The sequence below is a fragment of the Lissotriton helveticus genome, chromosome 11, assembly GCF_964261635.1.
Source record: "Lissotriton helveticus chromosome 11, aLisHel1.1, whole genome shotgun sequence".
Classification (NCBI taxonomy): domain Eukaryota; kingdom Metazoa; phylum Chordata; class Amphibia; order Caudata; family Salamandridae; genus Lissotriton; species Lissotriton helveticus.
In genome coordinates this window covers 547,973,221-547,991,110 of record NC_136072.1, presented here as the reverse complement: position 1 = coordinate 547,991,110, position 17,890 = coordinate 547,973,221, and the positions used below count along the sequence as shown (strand labels likewise).

General features: G+C 48.6%; 1 protein-coding gene across 5 annotated transcripts in view; it reads left to right on the top strand.

Moving 5' to 3' along the window:
- The window catches only part of CCAR2 (cell cycle and apoptosis regulator 2), a 399,374-nt gene that overhangs the window by 232,523 nt on the left and 148,961 nt on the right, over window positions 1-17,890 (top strand). For all 5 annotated transcript variants that reach the window (XM_078666278.1, XM_078666280.1, XM_078666281.1 and 2 more), the window contains one exon: window positions 14,822-14,968. In XM_078666278.1, coding sequence (XP_078522404.1) covers window positions 14,822-14,968 — 147 coding nt within the window. The remainder of the gene's footprint in view (window positions 1-14,821; window positions 14,969-17,890) is intronic.

Genomic DNA, 17,890 nt, shown 5'->3' with positions numbered 1-17,890 from the left:
CTCCTCCTCAAAGGATTCTCGATATACAGGATATGATTCCTTTATTTTACAATGGAGCGGTCGTTCCAGTCCTGAAGGTCCTTCGTCTGCTCAGTCTGATGGCTTCCTGCATTCTGCTGGTCAACCATGCACGCTGGCACATGAGGGCACTCCAGTGGTGCCTCTGCAGGCAGTGGTATCAACACAACGGAGATCTCAGGGAGTAGATCAGGATCTCCAGAGAAACTGCAGCGGATCGGTCTTGGTGGAGGGTGGAGGGCAATCTGTCTCAAGGAAAGCCCTTCCACCTACCTCCATCGGTGGCTACGGTGATAACGGATGCGTCCACTCTAGGGTGGGGTGCTCATCTGGGGGATCTGGAGATCAAGGGCCTTTGGACTCCAGAGGAAAGGTTGCTTCACATCAACCTTCTAGAGTTGCGGGCGATACGTCTGGCGCTCAAAGCCTTCCTCCCTTCCCCTCGTGATCAGTCGGATGAAGTCCTGACGGACAACACTACCGCGACGAGGTATGTCAACAAGCAGGGAGGAGTGGGGTCGCAGTGTCTCTGCAGAGAGGCTCTGCGTCTCTGGTCCTGGGCTCAGGACCATTGGATTTGTTTGATGGCAAATCATCTGGCCGGAGTTCTGATCGTACGTGCAGACAGTCTGTCTGCAGTTCTCAGCCGACCACGAGTGGAGGCTTCATACAGAGGTAGTTCGTCACGTCTTTCGGGCATGGGTGACTCCTCCGGTGGACCTGTTTGCCACTCACTAAACGCTCACTGCCCGTTTTTCTGCAGCCTCCAGTTTCTGATGCAGGGAGCGTTGGGGGATGCGTTTCAGTTGAGTTGGGACTCACGACTCCTTTACGCATTTCCTCCCATACCCTTGATTCCTCGGGTTCTGAGGAAGATGCGCCAAGACCGGGCCCAAGTCCTATTGATCGCCCCGGATTGGCCAAGAAGGGTGTGGTACACAGATCTTCTCCACCTCTCCTCGTGCCCGCCGCTCTGTCTCCCTCTCAGGGCAGACCTCTCTCAGATGGAGGGGCAGGTTCTACACCCCCACCTCCAGACCTTACACCTTCATGCCTGGAGATTGAACGGGGCAACCTGAATCCTTTTCTCTCCCACATGATGTGGTGGATGTCATTTTATCGGCCAGGCGTTACTTCACCAAGTCTATCTACTCTTATAGGTGGTCTAAATTTGTTTCTTGGTGTGGAGAGAAGTCCATCGATCCTTTGAGGGCTGGTTTATCTGACATACTTCAGTTTGCACTTTCTTTGGCTCAGCAGGGGTTTGCTGTAGCTACAGTTTTGCAGCGTGAATCTTTCTGGATTCACTATGCTGTGCATTATTCCGCGGTCTTGTGGTTGGGTCCATTATTCCGCGGTCTTGTGGTTGGGTCCGGATTCGTAGTCTTTTCTTTGTTTTTTTTTTTTTTTCTTAGCCCAGGTGGGCGTCGGCGTCACACCCCCTTGGGTGTATTTCCAGTGACGTCGGCATGCTTCCTGCGGAAGCTCCCACTCTTGGGCGCCATCTTCAGATTCTTTTTTTCCGCGGTCGGGTCTGGATCGTTCCCGTTTGGGCTCCAGACATTTTTGGAGAAAGAAGAAAGAAAATACAGAAAAGACGAGGAGAAGTCATCTGAAGACTCCAGGGGACTTCACCGACGAAAAGTCAGCAAGGAGAAGGCGTTTTTCATCGAGATCCTCGACGACCGTCGACGAACACGCGACCAGAGAGGCCCTGGACGCTCGATGATGGACAACACGCCGTTCAAGTTCTGCCGTAACTGCCACCACAAGTACGCGCAGAAGGACCAGCACCCGGTATGCAACCTTTGCCTACCGGTGAACCACGAAAGCGGAGACTGCAACGCCTGTTCCGCCTTCGCCCCGAAGACCCTTCGTGTGAGAGAGAGGCAGAGGGTAGCACACGCCACCCTGCAGGGGAAGGCCCCGACTCTGTCACTCTACGAGCTGGGGATGTCCTCCGAGGAAGAAGACAACGCTGCCGCCGAAGACGACAGCTACACGGTCGTAGAGACCGATTGCACGAAGACTTCTGACAAGGTAGGAGACTCTTCGGCCCCCAAGAACCCGAGAGACTGAGTCTAGAAAAATCGAGGGCAAGACCCCGAAAGCGCCGACGCCAAAAAAGGCGGCGTCCGCGACTACTCCCAGGCCCAGCGGATCCTCCGAGAAGGAGTCTCCGGCGCCGAGAGCTGCTGATCAGCAGAAAACGTCGAAAATCGTCCCCGAAAAGGATCGAACGACGACGACCAGAGACCCAAAATCCGGGTCGACGTCGAAAACTTCAACACCGAAAAGCACGGCGACGAGCCATCCGCCGAAAAGAACGGCCGACCCATCCGACGCGGAACACGCGGCCGAGATGGAGAAGAAGAGAAGGCGCCTCGAGGCAGAAATGGAGAACATCATGCAGCGGAAGAAAGATTTCGACGCAAAGATGAAAGCCTTCACGATCCCTCACAAGACCAAGCCACCGGTGGTGGAGGCGGTCGAGGAGGAAGATGAGATCGCCGAAGTCGCCGAGGAACAAGACCAGGACGTCGAGGTGATCGACGACCAGGAGGAGTACGGGAATCCCTACGATAGTTACAACTATGGGGAGGAAGAGGAAAGCAGGACGGACACAGAGTCCGGTACCCTCTGACCTACAGGAGGTAGATTACATAGATGTAGACACCGACAGCCCGGAGGAGGTGGTCGGCACTTACCCTTCGAGGCCCTCGCCGCCGGACGACATCGGGGCCTACAACTCGGTGATACAATCTGCCGCAGCAGCGCTCAAGCTCAAGCTCGACGAAGAGAAGCAGAAAGCAGACTTCCTTCTAGAAACCTTGCTCCCAACACAAACGAGGAGCCAATTCCTTCCAATGCTCGAAAGCGTCTTGGCTCAGGGGAAGGAAGCATTCAGGGAGCCCGCAACATGCAAGGCAGTAACTCCCAGAACCGAGAAGAAGTACAAACATTCCACAAAGGACCCGGCCTACATTCAGGGCACGGTCTCCGCAGACTCCATTATCACGGCCACAGCAAGGAGGAGGGCTAACGTACCCACTACCTCGGGCCCGCCACCGGATAAGGAGAGCAAAAGGATGGATCTGGTGGGCAGAAGGATCGAACGGAATGCCGCGACCCACTGGCACATAGCTAATTCCAACGCCCTGATAAACAGGCACATGTACCAGATCATGGAGGGGCTGGGGCAGTTGGTGAAGGACCTGCCCCAGGATGCCAGGCAGAAGGCCGAAAAGCTGGTTGAAGAGGGAAAAAACGCAGCAAATTCTTGCCTTAAGACGGCCCTGGATGGGGCAGGCTCATGATGACGGGTGTCACGGAAAGGAGGCACGCCTGGCTCAGGATCTCAGGTTTCAAACCGGAGGTGCAACACAGCATCCTGAACACACCGTTCAACGGCAACACGCTTTTCGGAACAACAGTTGATGAAACACTCAGTCAACTGAATAAAGATAACGAAACAGCAAGATCCATGCGAGCATTGCAGTTCAGAGGGAACAAGAGGGGCACCCCGTCACGGAGGCCCGGCGGGAGAGGCGGAAACCAGCCAGGTACATCACACCAGGCTTTCCAGCAAATGCACCAGGCAGACTCGCAGGCTCAGCATGGTCAGCAGAAGCAGTCCTGGCAGTACCAACAAAGAGGCCAGTCCTTTCGAGGGAGAAATGGACGGGGACAAAATAGAAGAGGGGGGCAGCAGCCCGCCTCTAAGTGACTTCAAAAAACTCCGTGTGCCCGCCCACAACAAAGATCCCATGGGGCAGCACGTACAGATGGGTCAAGACAAACTAGACACCTACGACCACATGACACCAGTGGGAGGAAGATTAAGATTTTACCTCCGAGAGTGGAGAGAAATCACATCAGACAAATGGATCCTCAACATTATCCAATTCGGATACTGCATAGAGTTGGAGGGGAGGCCAACAAGCAGAAAACCAAAAAGAAAAACACTAGCAAGCAAGCAGCTGCAGTGTCTTCAGGAGGAGGCAAAGGAACTCCTGCGGAAGCAGGCCATAGAACGGGTACCCTTCAAGGAAAGAAACACAGGAATATACTCAACGTACTTCCTGGTACCAAAGGTAGACGAGACAATGAGACCCATTCTTGACTTACGGTTCCTGAACAAATTCATCAGAACGCAAAAATTCAAAATGACCTCCCTGCAAGAGGTGCTCCCACAATTGCAGACCGGGGACTTCATGGTCACAATAGACCTCAAAGACGCCTACCTGCACATCCCAATGAACAGAAAGCACAAACACATGCTCAGGTTCACCATTGGAGAAAGCCACTACCAGTTCACGACACTGGCCTTCGGACTAAAATCAGCACCAAGGGTTTTCACAAAGTGCCTCGCAGCAGTCGCAGCGCACCTACGAAGGCAAGGAATACACGTATACCCTTACCTGGACGACTGGCTGGTGAAAGCAAACTCATACCAGAAATGCAAGCAGCACGCACATACAGTGACGAGCACACTCATAAGCCTGGGGTTCTCCATCCATTGGAAAAAATCATCAATGGAGCCGGAACAAGTGAAGATCTTCCTGGGGGCACAGATCAACACCTTACAGGGCAAGGTGTTCCCCAGCGAGAAGAGGGCGAGGGCGCTGGTGAAGGAAACTCGCCTCTACCGGAAGGGACAAGCTCGGACAGTGAGGACTGCCAGCAAGATCATGGGCATGATGGCATCATGCATCCACCTGGTACCAAATGTACGACTCCACATGAGACCCATTCAAGAATGGCTACAGGAACAATGGTCACAAGCTACAGGCGGTTGGGAGGATCTAGTGGTGGTAACGCACGCAGTGCAGAAGGAGATGGCATGGTGGACCATGGAGAACATAACAAAGGGAAAGCCTCTAACGCCCCCAACGCCAACAGTGACCATCACCACAGACGCATCCCTGAAGGGATGGGGCGCTCACATGGAGGAGCTCAAGGTGAGGGGACTGTGGACGACAACAGATGCGGCAAAGCACATCAACTACCTAGAACTGAAGACAATCTTCCTTGCACTGAAAGCCTTTCAAACAAGACTGTACAAACACAAGGTATTGATACAAACAGACAACACCACTGCGATGTTCTACATCAACAAGCAGGGGGGCACACAGTCAGCACCGCTTTCAACGCTGGCGCAGGAGATATGGAGATGGGCCATCCCTCTCAAGATAAACCTGCTAGCCATACACCTGCCAGGGAAGGACAGCATACAAGCCGATTGGCTCAGCAGACAGACATCGGCATCCCACGAGTGGGAGCTCAATGCTCAGGAGACAAGGTACCTGTTCGACAGGTGTGGGACACCATCGGTGGACCTGTTTGCCACACGCCAGAATGCAAAATGCCAAAACTTCGCATCCAGGCAGCCCGAGGAGGGGTCACTGGGGAATGCCCTATGGATAGATTGGTCAAGGACATTTGCTTACGCCTTTCCCCCGATACCACTGATGCACAGAGTGCTGAGCAAGTGCAGAGCGAGCAACATGACACTGATACTGGTCGCACCGCAGTGGGCGAGGCAGACATGGTACTCGCAGATCATGGAATTGACACAGTGTGCACCCCACAGATTCAGCAGGAGGAAAGACCTACTCTCCATGCAGAACGGAGAGGTACTACATCCAGAGCCAGAGAGCATGAGCCTAGTAGCGTGGCTCCTGAGGACATAGAGTTCGCACATTTGAGACTACCAGAAAGCACCCTGAGGGTACTTCGGGAGACACGAAGGCCCAGCACTCGAAAGTGCTACGTTGCGAAATGGAAACGATTCACAATATGGTGCAGACAGGAAAGACTCCACAATAAAATGAAGAGGGACTCCAGAGTGCTAAGGTACCGGACGCACCTGCTGGAGAAGAACCTTAGCTCATCCTCTTTAAGAGTCCACTTGGCAGCGATAGTCGCCTACACAAGGGGAGAAACGTGCAGGAGCTTCTTCACATCACAGGTGGTGAAGAGATTCCTAGAAGGAGCGAAAAGGATCGCACCACCCAAGCGGGTGCCGCCACCTGCATGGAACTTGAACGCAGTCCTAACGGAACTCATGAAAGAGCCCTTTGAACCACTTCACAAGGTCTCCCTAAAGATGCTAACTATGAAAACAGCCTTCCTGGTTGCAATAACGTCCTTACGCAGAGTAAGCGAACTTCAGGCGCTAACGCTACAAGAACCCTACATACAAATACACAATGATAGGGTTGTGATGAGGACTGACCCACACTTCATGCCGAAGGTGGTATCCAAATTTCACATGAACCAGTCTATACAGATACCGAGTTTTTTCCAAAAACCAACAACTAGCGCAGAGCGAGCTCTGCACACCCTGGACGCCAGAAGGGCAGTCATGCACTACATTGAAAGGACAAAGGGACACAGGAAAACAAAACAGTTTTTTGTGTCATTCGCAAACAGCTTCATGGGGAAAGCAGTAACCAAAAAGACCATTGCACGATGGATCGCACAGACAATTCAACTCTGCCACAAGCGTGAAGGACAAGAACTGGCAGAGGGGACACGTGCCCACTCCACCAGGAAGAAGGGCGCTACAATAGCCTTCCTGGCTAACACACCCATAGAGGACATATGCCTGGCGGCAACATGGGCTTCGGTGCACACGTTCACGAAGCACTACTGTGTGGACATACAAATGAACAAGGAAGCTCAAGTTGGACAGAAGGTGCTACAGCACATATTCAACACCCAACGCTCATCTTCCACCCAGCCGCCACATAGATGAGAAACCGCTACAAAATCTATGCACAGCATAGTGAATCCAGAAAGATTCAAGCTGCAAAACGAATAGTTTTCTTACCTGTCAGTGTAGTTTTGCAGCTTGAAGATCTTTCTGGATTCACTAGCGAACCCACCCACCTCCGCCAGAAAGATGAGGCTGGAGAGAGAAGAGGTGGTTAACTAAAGAAAGGACTTTAAAAGTACAAAGCGGTAAATACCAACTAAATAGAACATTGCCATTACTTCGGAAACGAAAGAAACACGGAAAAAAAGAACCCGAAGATGGCGCCCAAGAGTGGGAGCTTCCGCAGGAAGCATGCCGACGTCACCGGAAATACACCCAAGGGGGTGTGACGCCGACGCCCACCTGGGCTAAGAAAAGAAAAAAAAACCAAAGAAAAGACTACGAATCCGGACCCAACCACAAGACCGCGGAATAATGGACCCAACCACAAGACCGCGGAATAATGCACAGCATAGTGAATCCAGAAAGATCTTCAAGCTGCAAAACTACACCGACCGGTAAGAAAACTATTCGTTTAGGGTTATCTTTCGGCTTTGTCGGTATTTCTCTGTTTGCCGGATCAGCCGTTTTTATTTAAATCTCCTGTTGTCATGAGATTTCTAAAAGGCCTTACAAATAAATGTCCTCCTACTCCCTTTATTGTGCCTCAATGGGACTTGAACTTTGTACTTACTTTCTTGATGGGTTCTCCTTTTGAACCTTTACACAAGGGTCCCTTGAGGCTGTTATCTTTTAAAACGGTCTTCCTGGTTGCAATAACCTCGGCAAGGAGGGTAAGTGAGCTTCAAGTTCTTAGTTCAAAGCCCCCATTCTTGACCATTCATGCTGAACGAATGGTACTTGGCACCAGGGCTGCTTTTCTGCCTAAGGTGGTGACTCCTTTCCATCTAGGGCAGTCTGTTACCCTTCCTTCCTTCTATCCTCCCCCCCCCCCCTTTCCAAAGAGGAGGAGAGACTTCACCGCTTGTACCCCAAGAGGGTGGTGAGCCTTTACTTGGACAGAGCCAGAGAATTCAGAGTGGATGACCAGCTCTTTGTGGGATTTGTTGGAGCCAGAAGAGGCAAGGCGGTACATAAGCGCACGCTATCAAGATGGATTGTCTTGTGTATCAAGATATGCTACTCTCTGGCGGGTAAGGAACCTCCTGAAGGTTTGAGAGCTCACTCTACTAGAGCAAGGTCTACTACATCTGCTTTGTCTAGGGGTGTATATCTGTAGAGGACATTTGTAGAGCGGCAACTTGGGCGCCTCTCCACACTTTTGCAAAGCATTACTGCTTAGATACCGAAGTGAGGAGGGACGGCCACTTTGTGCGTTCTGTCCTCCAGGATTTTCTGGTATAGGTGAGTGGACACCCTCCTCCGGGAGTGGGGACTGCTGTGGGAATCTATTCACAAGGTGAGGAAGCCACTGGCAGATGTATCCATCAGAAGAACAAGTAACTTACCTTCGGTAACGCTTTTTCTGGTGGATACAGTATCTGCCTGTGGATTTTTCACATGCCCACCCGCCTCCCCGTTGTCCACTCTTCTATACCTACATTTATGGCAATGTTTTATTGTATATGTTTTATTTGAAGAAATATTGTGTTCGAGGCATGTGGGCTGCTGAATTCATATTGTAACATAGATCGCCGCCTAGTGTTGGGTTCGGATGTTTGCACCTTGTTGTCTTGGAAGAGTCTTCGAAGTATCACAAGAAAGGTGACTCCTCCCCTGGACTACATTGCGCATGGGCATCTTCTCCATCTTCAGATTGTTTTTTTCCGCCATTGGGTTTGGATGTACTTCGACAGCTCCAACTTCGGGACCGAAGTTTTCCAACTTTCTAAGGCCAAAACCTTCTACATTCGACGGTATTGTTTCCGCTCGGTATCCCTCGACTCAACAACACTTCCACTTCTATGCGGTCGTCGACGCGGGCCGTTGGGCCTTTTCGACGCCACGTGGGCCTCCTGCTAATGGTAAGGACCCGGTTAAAAAAAATGCCCAGCGTGTGGATCCAAATTTCCACACGGTGACAAGCATAGAGTATGCAACAGGTGCATATCTCCGGAGCACAACGAAGAACACTGTCCAGCTTGTGCTCTGTTCCGGTCAAAGAAAACTACCTGGAACCAAAGAGCTGCTCGACGAGAGATGCAGCGACAGGCACCAGAACCGTTAAACATTTTTGACTACGAACATGAACTCCCAGAGGCGCAGGGCTCCGAAGATCTGGAAATAGTCACCGTAGAGGACCAATCGGACTCCGATAACCAGATCACACCGTGAGTACCAAAGCCCCTACCCCGCCTCCACCTCCACACAAGGCTCCGGTCAAAGCATCGCCTAAAAGCCGTAGCCGCGACCGAAACACAGCTTCAGAAGCCCCGCCTTCCGGCTCGGCTCTTAAGACCACACCCAAGCCTTCCGGTACACCGGGTACGAGCAAAACAGTTCCCGAAGTGGTCAAAGACACTCAACCCAAAAAAGCTGTCGACCATAAAAAGGCAGTCTACCCGAAATCGCCCGTCGACACCAAGAAGGTCATCGATCCGAACAAGGCCGTCGACCCTAAAAAGGTCGCAGATCCGAAAAAGACCATCGATCCCAAAAAGGTCGTCGACCCGGAGAAGGCCGTCGACCCGGAGAAGGCCGTCGACCCGGAGAAGGCCGTCGACCCGGAGAAGGCCGTCGAGACAAAGAAGGCTGCCCATCATACAAAAGACGTCTAGCCTAAAGAGACACTCGACTTGAAAACAAAGAATAAAAACAAGCAGGCGAACGACCCAAAATCCTCTGCGCCGAAGCCACGGACAGTAGAGGAAGAGCTTTTTCATCCAGATTCAGTGTACCCAGAACAACAAAGACTGTATATAGACCCTGATACAGGACATATAACAGTCTACAATAAAAACAAAAGAATACTGGACACTGAAGCCCCTTCTGCTGTTCCTCCTAAGAAAAGGGACTTTGGCACATCCCCTTCAAGACCTTTTCCACCTCCTCCTTACACTCCTAACATGCCTCATGTTCCATATTCTCCTTCACCTGTAGATTATGATGAGGAAGAAGACATGGATGTAGATCGTCAGGATGATTTTATAGAACCTGACGATCAAGGAAACCCGGATGACACATGGAGTGACCATAATGATCCTAATGACACAGATTATACACAACCCATACCCGATCCCTCTCTATACCCCACAAAGCCATCTCCTACTGACGACTGTCGCTTTTAACCAACTAGTGGACAGAGCAGCTCAGTATAATGGCGTACACATGCAAACTGACCCTATAGAGGAGGATTTTCTATTTAACATCAACATCGGAGAAGAGTGTACGGGTATTACCTATGCTAAAAGGAGTACTAAAGCACGCACCAGACATCTTTAAAGACCCAGCCAGAGCACGTGTCCTCAATCCAAGAATTAAGAAAAAATATAAACCTGCCCCTACAGAACCCGCTTATATCAAATCTCAGTTACCACTAGACTCCCTAGTTGTATCTAATGCTAGGAAGAGAGCTAATTCACAAACAGGTGTTGCCCCCCCTCCTGACAAGGAGTCAAAGATTTTAGAAGCATCAGGGAAAAGAGTGGCCTCTCAGGCAACAAACACCTGGAGGATTGCCAATACCCAAGCTCTCATAGCACGCTATGACAGAGCACACTGACCAACTGGAGGGATTATTACAACACCTACCAGAACCCTATAAAGCAAAAGCAAACAACCTTATAAAGGAAGTGAAATTCATCACTAACGCATCCATAAAATGCGCCCTGGATGTAGCTGATAAAGCCGCTAGGTCTGTCAACACTAGTGTAATGCTACGCCGGCATGCCTCGCTCCGCATTTTCGGATTTAAAAATGAAGTGCAATCTACCATACTCAATCAACCTATAAATCAGGATTTCTTATTTGGACCTGCGGTTGATACCATCTTAGAAAAGATGAAAAAAGATACTGACACCGTGAAGTCCATGGGTGCACTTCAATTTCAACAATCTAGGAGCTCTTTTCGTCGCTTCTCCTTTCGAGGCAGAAGCAACACATTTCAAACTTCATCATTCAAGAGCACTACACAAGGCACCTTTAATAGATTCTCCAATAGAGGAGGTTATAGAACAATAACAAAGGCAGAGGACGTGGTAATAATAACACCCCAGCCTCCACCGCCACCAAACAGTGACTTTTTCACACTCCCTCCTGACCACTTAACACCAGTCGGAGGCAGAATAACACAATTCCTACCAGTCTGGAATGCTATCACTACAGAGAGGTGGGTGAGACAAATTATCCACTATGGTTACTGCCTGGAACTCACTTCTTCTCCACCCAACATACCACCCAAACACCGTCCAATGTCCAAAGAACACATCACGCTGTTACAACAGGAGGTGCTATCCATGCTAGAAAAGGGTGCCATAGGGCCGGTCCCATTACAACATCAAGGGACAGGGGTATACTCCCTATACTTCCTCATTGCCAAGAAAGACTGCTCACTCAGACCAATATTAGACATCAGACCTTTGAACCAATACATACTCTCAGATCATTTCCATATGATCACTCTACAACAGGTACTCCCAATACTCCAGCAAGGCGACTTCCTCGCCACATTAGACCTCAAGGATGCATACTTTCACATCCCCATACATCCAGCTCACAGGAGATACCTCAGGTTCACAATACAGGGTCAGCACTATCAATTCAAGGTTCTCCCCTTCGGGGTAACAGCACCAAGGGTTTTTACAAAATGACTAGCAGTAGTAGCAGCACACCTCAGAAGGCAACACATCCATGTGTTCCCCCTACCTCGACGATTGGCTCATAAAAGCCAACTCATACGCACAGTGTGCAAGCCACACCTCATAGACAATCCAGCTACTGCACAGTCTAGGAGTTTCAATAAATTACCCGAAATCTCATCTACAACCCTCCCACCTACAGCAGTATCTGGGAGCAACAATAGACACCTCCGTAGCAAAAGCATATCGAACTCCAACCAGGATAGCTAACATACAATCTCTCATTCAAAAATTTCAGCCACAACACTCCCTACCAGCTCGAGTGTTCATGTAGCTTATTGGCATGATGGACTCCTGCATATTCATCGTCCCTCATACTCTGCTTCAGATGCGCCCCTTACAGGAATGCCTAGCACGCCAGTGGAACCAAGCTCAAGGACAACTAAAAGACCTAGTGTTGGTAGACAGTCGCACTTACCGCTCTCTGCAGTGGTGGAACCCACAAAACCTTTCCAAGGGGCGACTGTTCCAAGAGCCGGTTCCACAGGTAGTACTAACAGCGGACGCGTCACTGACAGGTTGGGGAGCCCATCTCCTTCAATGTACAGTCCAAGGTCTCTGGACAGCCAAACAAAAGACTAGCAGTATGACAGCCATGTACTACATCCAGAAACAGGGAGAGACACACTCTCTACAACTGTCTCACCTTGCACAGAGCATATAGAAGTGGGCAATTCCACAGAACATTTATCTCCTGGCAGAACACCTCCCAGGGATAGACAACCAGATAGCAGACCTACTAAGCCGACACAGTCAGCAAGTACACGAATGGGAGATTCATCCTCAAGTTCTCCAACCATTCTTCCAAAAGTGGGGACATCCAGACATAGATCGGTTTGCCACAAATAAAAACTCAAAATGCCCGTCCTTCGCCGCCAGGTTCCCACACCCGTTGTCACAAGGCAATGCGATATGGATGAACTGGTCAGGCAGATTTGCTTACGCTTTTCCACCAACCCCAATGATTCCATTAGTGGCACGCAAACTAAGGCAACAGTCACTCACAATGATCCTGGTTGCCCCCACATGGGCAAGACAGCCAAGGTACACAACGCACCTAGAACTCTCAGTGGTGCCTCACCAAAGACTTCGCCTCTCGCCACGACTGCTAACACAGAACCATGGAGAAATCAGGCACCCAGATCCAATCAGATGAACCTAGCGATCTGGCTCCTGAGGTCTTAGAGTTCAGATATCTTAACTTGCCTCCAGACTGTATGAACATTATCAAGGAAGCAAGGCATTCCACTACCTGAGCATGCTACGCAGCTAAATGGAAAAGATTTGTTATTTATTGTAATAATAACCAAATCAATCCGTTGGATGCCTCCATCCAAAATTTAATATGTTACCTCCTACATCTTCAAAGATGTAATCTAGCATACACATCCATACGGCTACACTTTGCTGCTATAGCAGCATATCTTCAAAACAGACAACATGTGTCCCTATTCAGAATCCCACCTATCAAAGCTTTTATGGAGGGACTTAAAAGAATTATCCCTCCAAAGCATCCACCGTCTCCAGTCTGGAACTTAAACATAGTACTTACCAGACTCATGGGACCCCCCTTCGAACCACTTCATTCATGTGAACTACAATTCTTCACATGGAAGGTGGCATTTTTAATTGCTGTTACCTCCCTTAGGCGAGTGAGTGAGCTACAGGCACTAACCATTCAGGAACCATTCATGCAAATACACCACAATAAAGTAGTGCTTCGTACAAACCCTAAATTTATGCCAAAAGTTATATCCACTTTCCACATAGAATTGCCAGTTTTCTTTCAAAACCCGCAATCCGTGGCTGAAAGAGCTCTTCACACACTAGACGTCAAAAGAGCTCTGTTATATTACGTCGACAGAACAAAATTATTCAGAAAGAATATTTGTCGCTTTTTCACCACAACATAAGGGTAATTCCATTTCCAAAGCAGGAATAGCCAGGTGGATAGTTAAATGCATTCAAATATGCTATCAAAAGGCAAAGCGCACTTTAACAGTTCCCCCAAAAGCACACTCAATGCGTAAAATGGGGGTATCCATGGCTTTCCTAGGAAATATTCCCTTAGAAGACATATGTAGGGCAGCTACATGGTCTACAATACACACTTTCACCAAACACTACTGTGTTAACGTGCAAGCTAAGCAACAAGCTGCTGTGGACCAAGCTGTCCTTAAAACACTTTTTCAAACCACTGCAGCTGATACAGGCGACCACCGCTAGAGGAGAAACTGCTATACAGTCTATGCTACAATACGAATTCAGCAGCCCACATGCCTCGAACGGCAAATGCTACTTACCAGTATGCATCTGTTCTTGGCATGTAGGGCTGCTGACATTCATATACCCACCCTCCTCCCCGGTGCCTGTCACAGCTACATGGTTGTCTTCCTTACATACATTTACATGGTCATCTCTTAATTTCCTATACTCCATCTTTGCTACAATGGCGAAAAACAATCTGAAGATGGAGAAGATGCCAATGCGCACTGTAGTCCAGGGGAGGAGTCACCTATCTCGTGATACTTCAAAGGTTCTTCCAAGACAACACGGTGCAAACATCCGGACCCAACACTAGGCGGCGATCTATGCTACAATATGAATGTCAGCAGCCCTACATGTGAAGAACAGATGCATACTGGTAAGTAGCATTTGCCTTTTCAAGCTTTGTCTTCACACTGTGTGTGTTACCTTGATTATTTTGTACTGTGTACACTGTGTATATACATCTATTGTATTGGTCCGTCTGTGTGCCTCGAAGACACGGAAAAAAGGGCGGAACTGATGTCATCACGCCGACGTGGGCCTATTCTGGAGTCGGTGACGTCAGGCGGAGCCGCGCGCGATGCCGTGCTTCTGTGACGTCGTCCGCACAAAGCTACAAAAGAATTTCCGAATGTTGCTGACGCAGGGGATATTCACAAGGTGAGGAATGCACAGGCAGATACTGTATCCACCAGAAAAAGCGTTACCGAAGGTAAGTAACTTGTTCTTCTAATCTATTGAAGTGCTTTCATTAATAACAAATACATTGTATCTTTCTGTTTCTAGTTGCTATATTTTGATGTAAATGTGTCTTCATCAATCAGTTAATAAACGTATACTGCCCAGAATTCAGCTAATGTTCTGGCACACTTTATTTTTCATGGATAAGTTTCTGAAGCTTATTGATGCCTTGTTGGAGGGATATTGTTTGACATTCTATTTGTCTTTACTCTTACAGGAGAAAGATTCTACAACTACTGCCCTTCTTCCCTTGGAATCTCTTTTGGGCTTCTTGTATTTCGATCAGAATTTCTGTGGCTACATTCAGAGGAGAGACTTGGAGAAAATACTGCTTACCCTGGGCCTGCACCTTACAACAGAGCAGGTAATGGAGTAAACATGTACAGCCCACAGGTCCATATCGATCAATATAGCCTCAGGTTCAGTGTACCCCAGTACCGTCACCCCTGTTGAAGAGTTCAGATTGTTTGCACAAACCAAGCTAGATGTGAATCATTGTGCTAGGGCAGCAGGCTAGCGCTTAGCACACAGTACATACTATAGGTGATCTACTACAGAAACATGCTTTGCACTTGTATGCCTCCCACGTCGAAAGTGACAACCAAGTAAATTAAGTATGTAATAAACAGGTAAGTTTAGCTTTATACATTGTCATGATGTATGATTTGAAGGATGTTTATTCCTGCAGTAACTGCAATGTATGTATAAAGTGGAAATCAGAAATGCCAATAAAAATGATTTAGCAAAAAAAAAAATGTAGTAAACATGTACATTTGGAGAAGTATAGGTTGCGGCGTGAATATTTCTAGATTCATATGCTGTCCAATATTCCGCCATCTAGTGGTTGGGTCTGAAACGTTGCCCCTGTAGTCTCTCTCCTCTTTTTTTTTTTTTTTTTCTTTCCCATGGGCGTCAACTGTTTATGCTTACTCCCTCCTTGAGTGATGTCAAACATTTGTCCCAGAAATCCGTGGACACAGTCTCCATCTTCAGATACTTTTTTCCGCCGTTGGGTCTGGAAGCTTAAGGAAGAACTCAAGAGTTGAGGAAGACGAAACTGCGCTAAGTAGAATAGTTTTTATATTGATAACCACCATCGAGGAAAGGGGTTATGCGACCACTGTTATAGAAAGGAAAAGCACTGAAAGAGCCCCGAAAACCACTGAGAAACACTGGAGGAGAGAAGATGGACGCACCAAGACCACATGGTCAGGAATGAAAGGGCCATGCAGCATACACCTTTTAGGTTTTGCCCGAAATACCACCACAAGTACGTCCCAAAAAAGACTCCAGAGGTCTGTAACCTCTGCCTCCCAAACGCCACAGTTCGATGGACTGTGCGGTGTGTGCTAAATTCTTGCAGAAGACCATCTGCGCAATGCAGAAACAGGTGGGGACACAACTCCATGTCATCGCCGCAGAGAAAACAGTAGTCACTTAGGATCTCTGTCTGTAGCGTGGAAATGGAGGACATTCTAGAGGAGACTGCCGAGGCCCAAGGACAGGACCCATGCCTCGATAAGGTCATTGAGTTACCTGCAGGTAAGGGGCACAAGAAGGTCCAGAGAGATAAGCTCAAACTTAAAGTAAACTCTCAGAACCATGACCTGACAGAGCTGTAAGCTTTTCACTTGAGAAAACAGGCAGTATCGTCAAAATCTTCAACGGCCGGAGGGAAAATTCAGGCCGAAAGAGCCAGGTGGGTTCACGGCAAGGGACACCACTGGAGGCATGGGAGAGAGACTGCAAAAAGCAGTTGTATGCCAGCTGCGAAGACCTGGTCCTCATTGGCACTAAAAAGCTGCTCGACACCAGCGCCAAAGGACTCTTGACTCGCAGACCGTGAAGCATTCGACTACATCGCTTAATAATTTTTTGATGTTGAAACAGAGATTAAGCCATCGATCTTGACGCCAACAGCCACATCCAAAGCCATTATACTAAGGATAAATCAGAAGTACTGCTTATCTTCAAGAGACCCACCCTAACACAGGGGGTGCACTTGCCATCTGACTCCCTTATTGTGACGTCAACACACACAAGAGCAAACACCCCTACGTCAACGGGCCCAGCTTATGACAAGAAAAGCGAAAGAGTAGACACTGTGGGGAGAAAATTGAAGAGGTCAGCTGCAATGTAGTGGCGCAAAGCCAACTTGAATGCCCTGCTTAACAGGGATGCCCACCAGCAGTGGGATGAGATGTTAGAGCTCATGGAATAAGTGTGTATGAGTACAAAAAAAGGACTAACACAGTGCTGCAGAACAGTCACCAATACATGCCTTAAATCTGCTTTAAATGCAGCGGATACATCCAGTAGGCAACTCTGCACTGTCGCTACTTTAAACAGGCATGCTTGAGTGAAAATCTCAGGATTCAAACAGGAGGTCCAATCAGCTATAATTGACATGCCCTTCACAAGGGACAGCCTGTTTTGAGAGGCAGCGGACGAGGTACTACAGCACATGCAAAATGGCAATGAACAGCCAAGGCCTTGGGAACCCTGCAGTACAAGGGAGCATTCAGAGTAGGCATTGCACAGAAGAAAGGCAAAACCCTTTAAAGTAGCCATACAGCCACCCACCACACACACAACTCCGTTACCAATGGAGTGTGGCCACCACAATGGCAGTACAGCACAAGTGCCAGGTAGTCCTTTCGCGGCCACGGAAGGGGAAGAGGGGAGAACCCTAAAAGCGGGAAACCATGCAAGCAACTGCTCCTAGAATGCCTTCCTACACAAGTCATCGGTAGGAGGGAGAATCTCAAGATTCCCGAAGGAATGACAAAAGATCACCTCCGACAAATGGATATTAAATATTAAAAGATAAGCTATTGCATAGTTAACAAAATTAACCTCCACAATACCACCAAAAAGCAAGAGAATAAAGGATGACAAACAACAACCAAAACAAACCAGCTCTAGAAATGGTATCCCCTAAACAAAAGGGTGTACTCAAACTATTTCCTGGTACTGAATCTAGACAAGACTTTAAGACCAATACTGGGCATAAGGAAACCAGTTCAGTTAATAAAAGCGTATAAATTCACAATGACAGCGCTGCAAGAAGTTATCCCTCTGATGGGAAAAGGAGTCTGCATGGCAACCATAGATCTCAAAGATGCTTACCCACATATACCAGTAAACGGATGACACAAACAGTTCCTCAGGTTTGTGGTGGACAAGACACCACCAATTCAAGGTCCTACCATTCGGAATAACATCAGATCCACGAGTGTTCAAAAAATGCCTAGCTGTAGTCGCTGCACATCTCAAACTAAGAGAA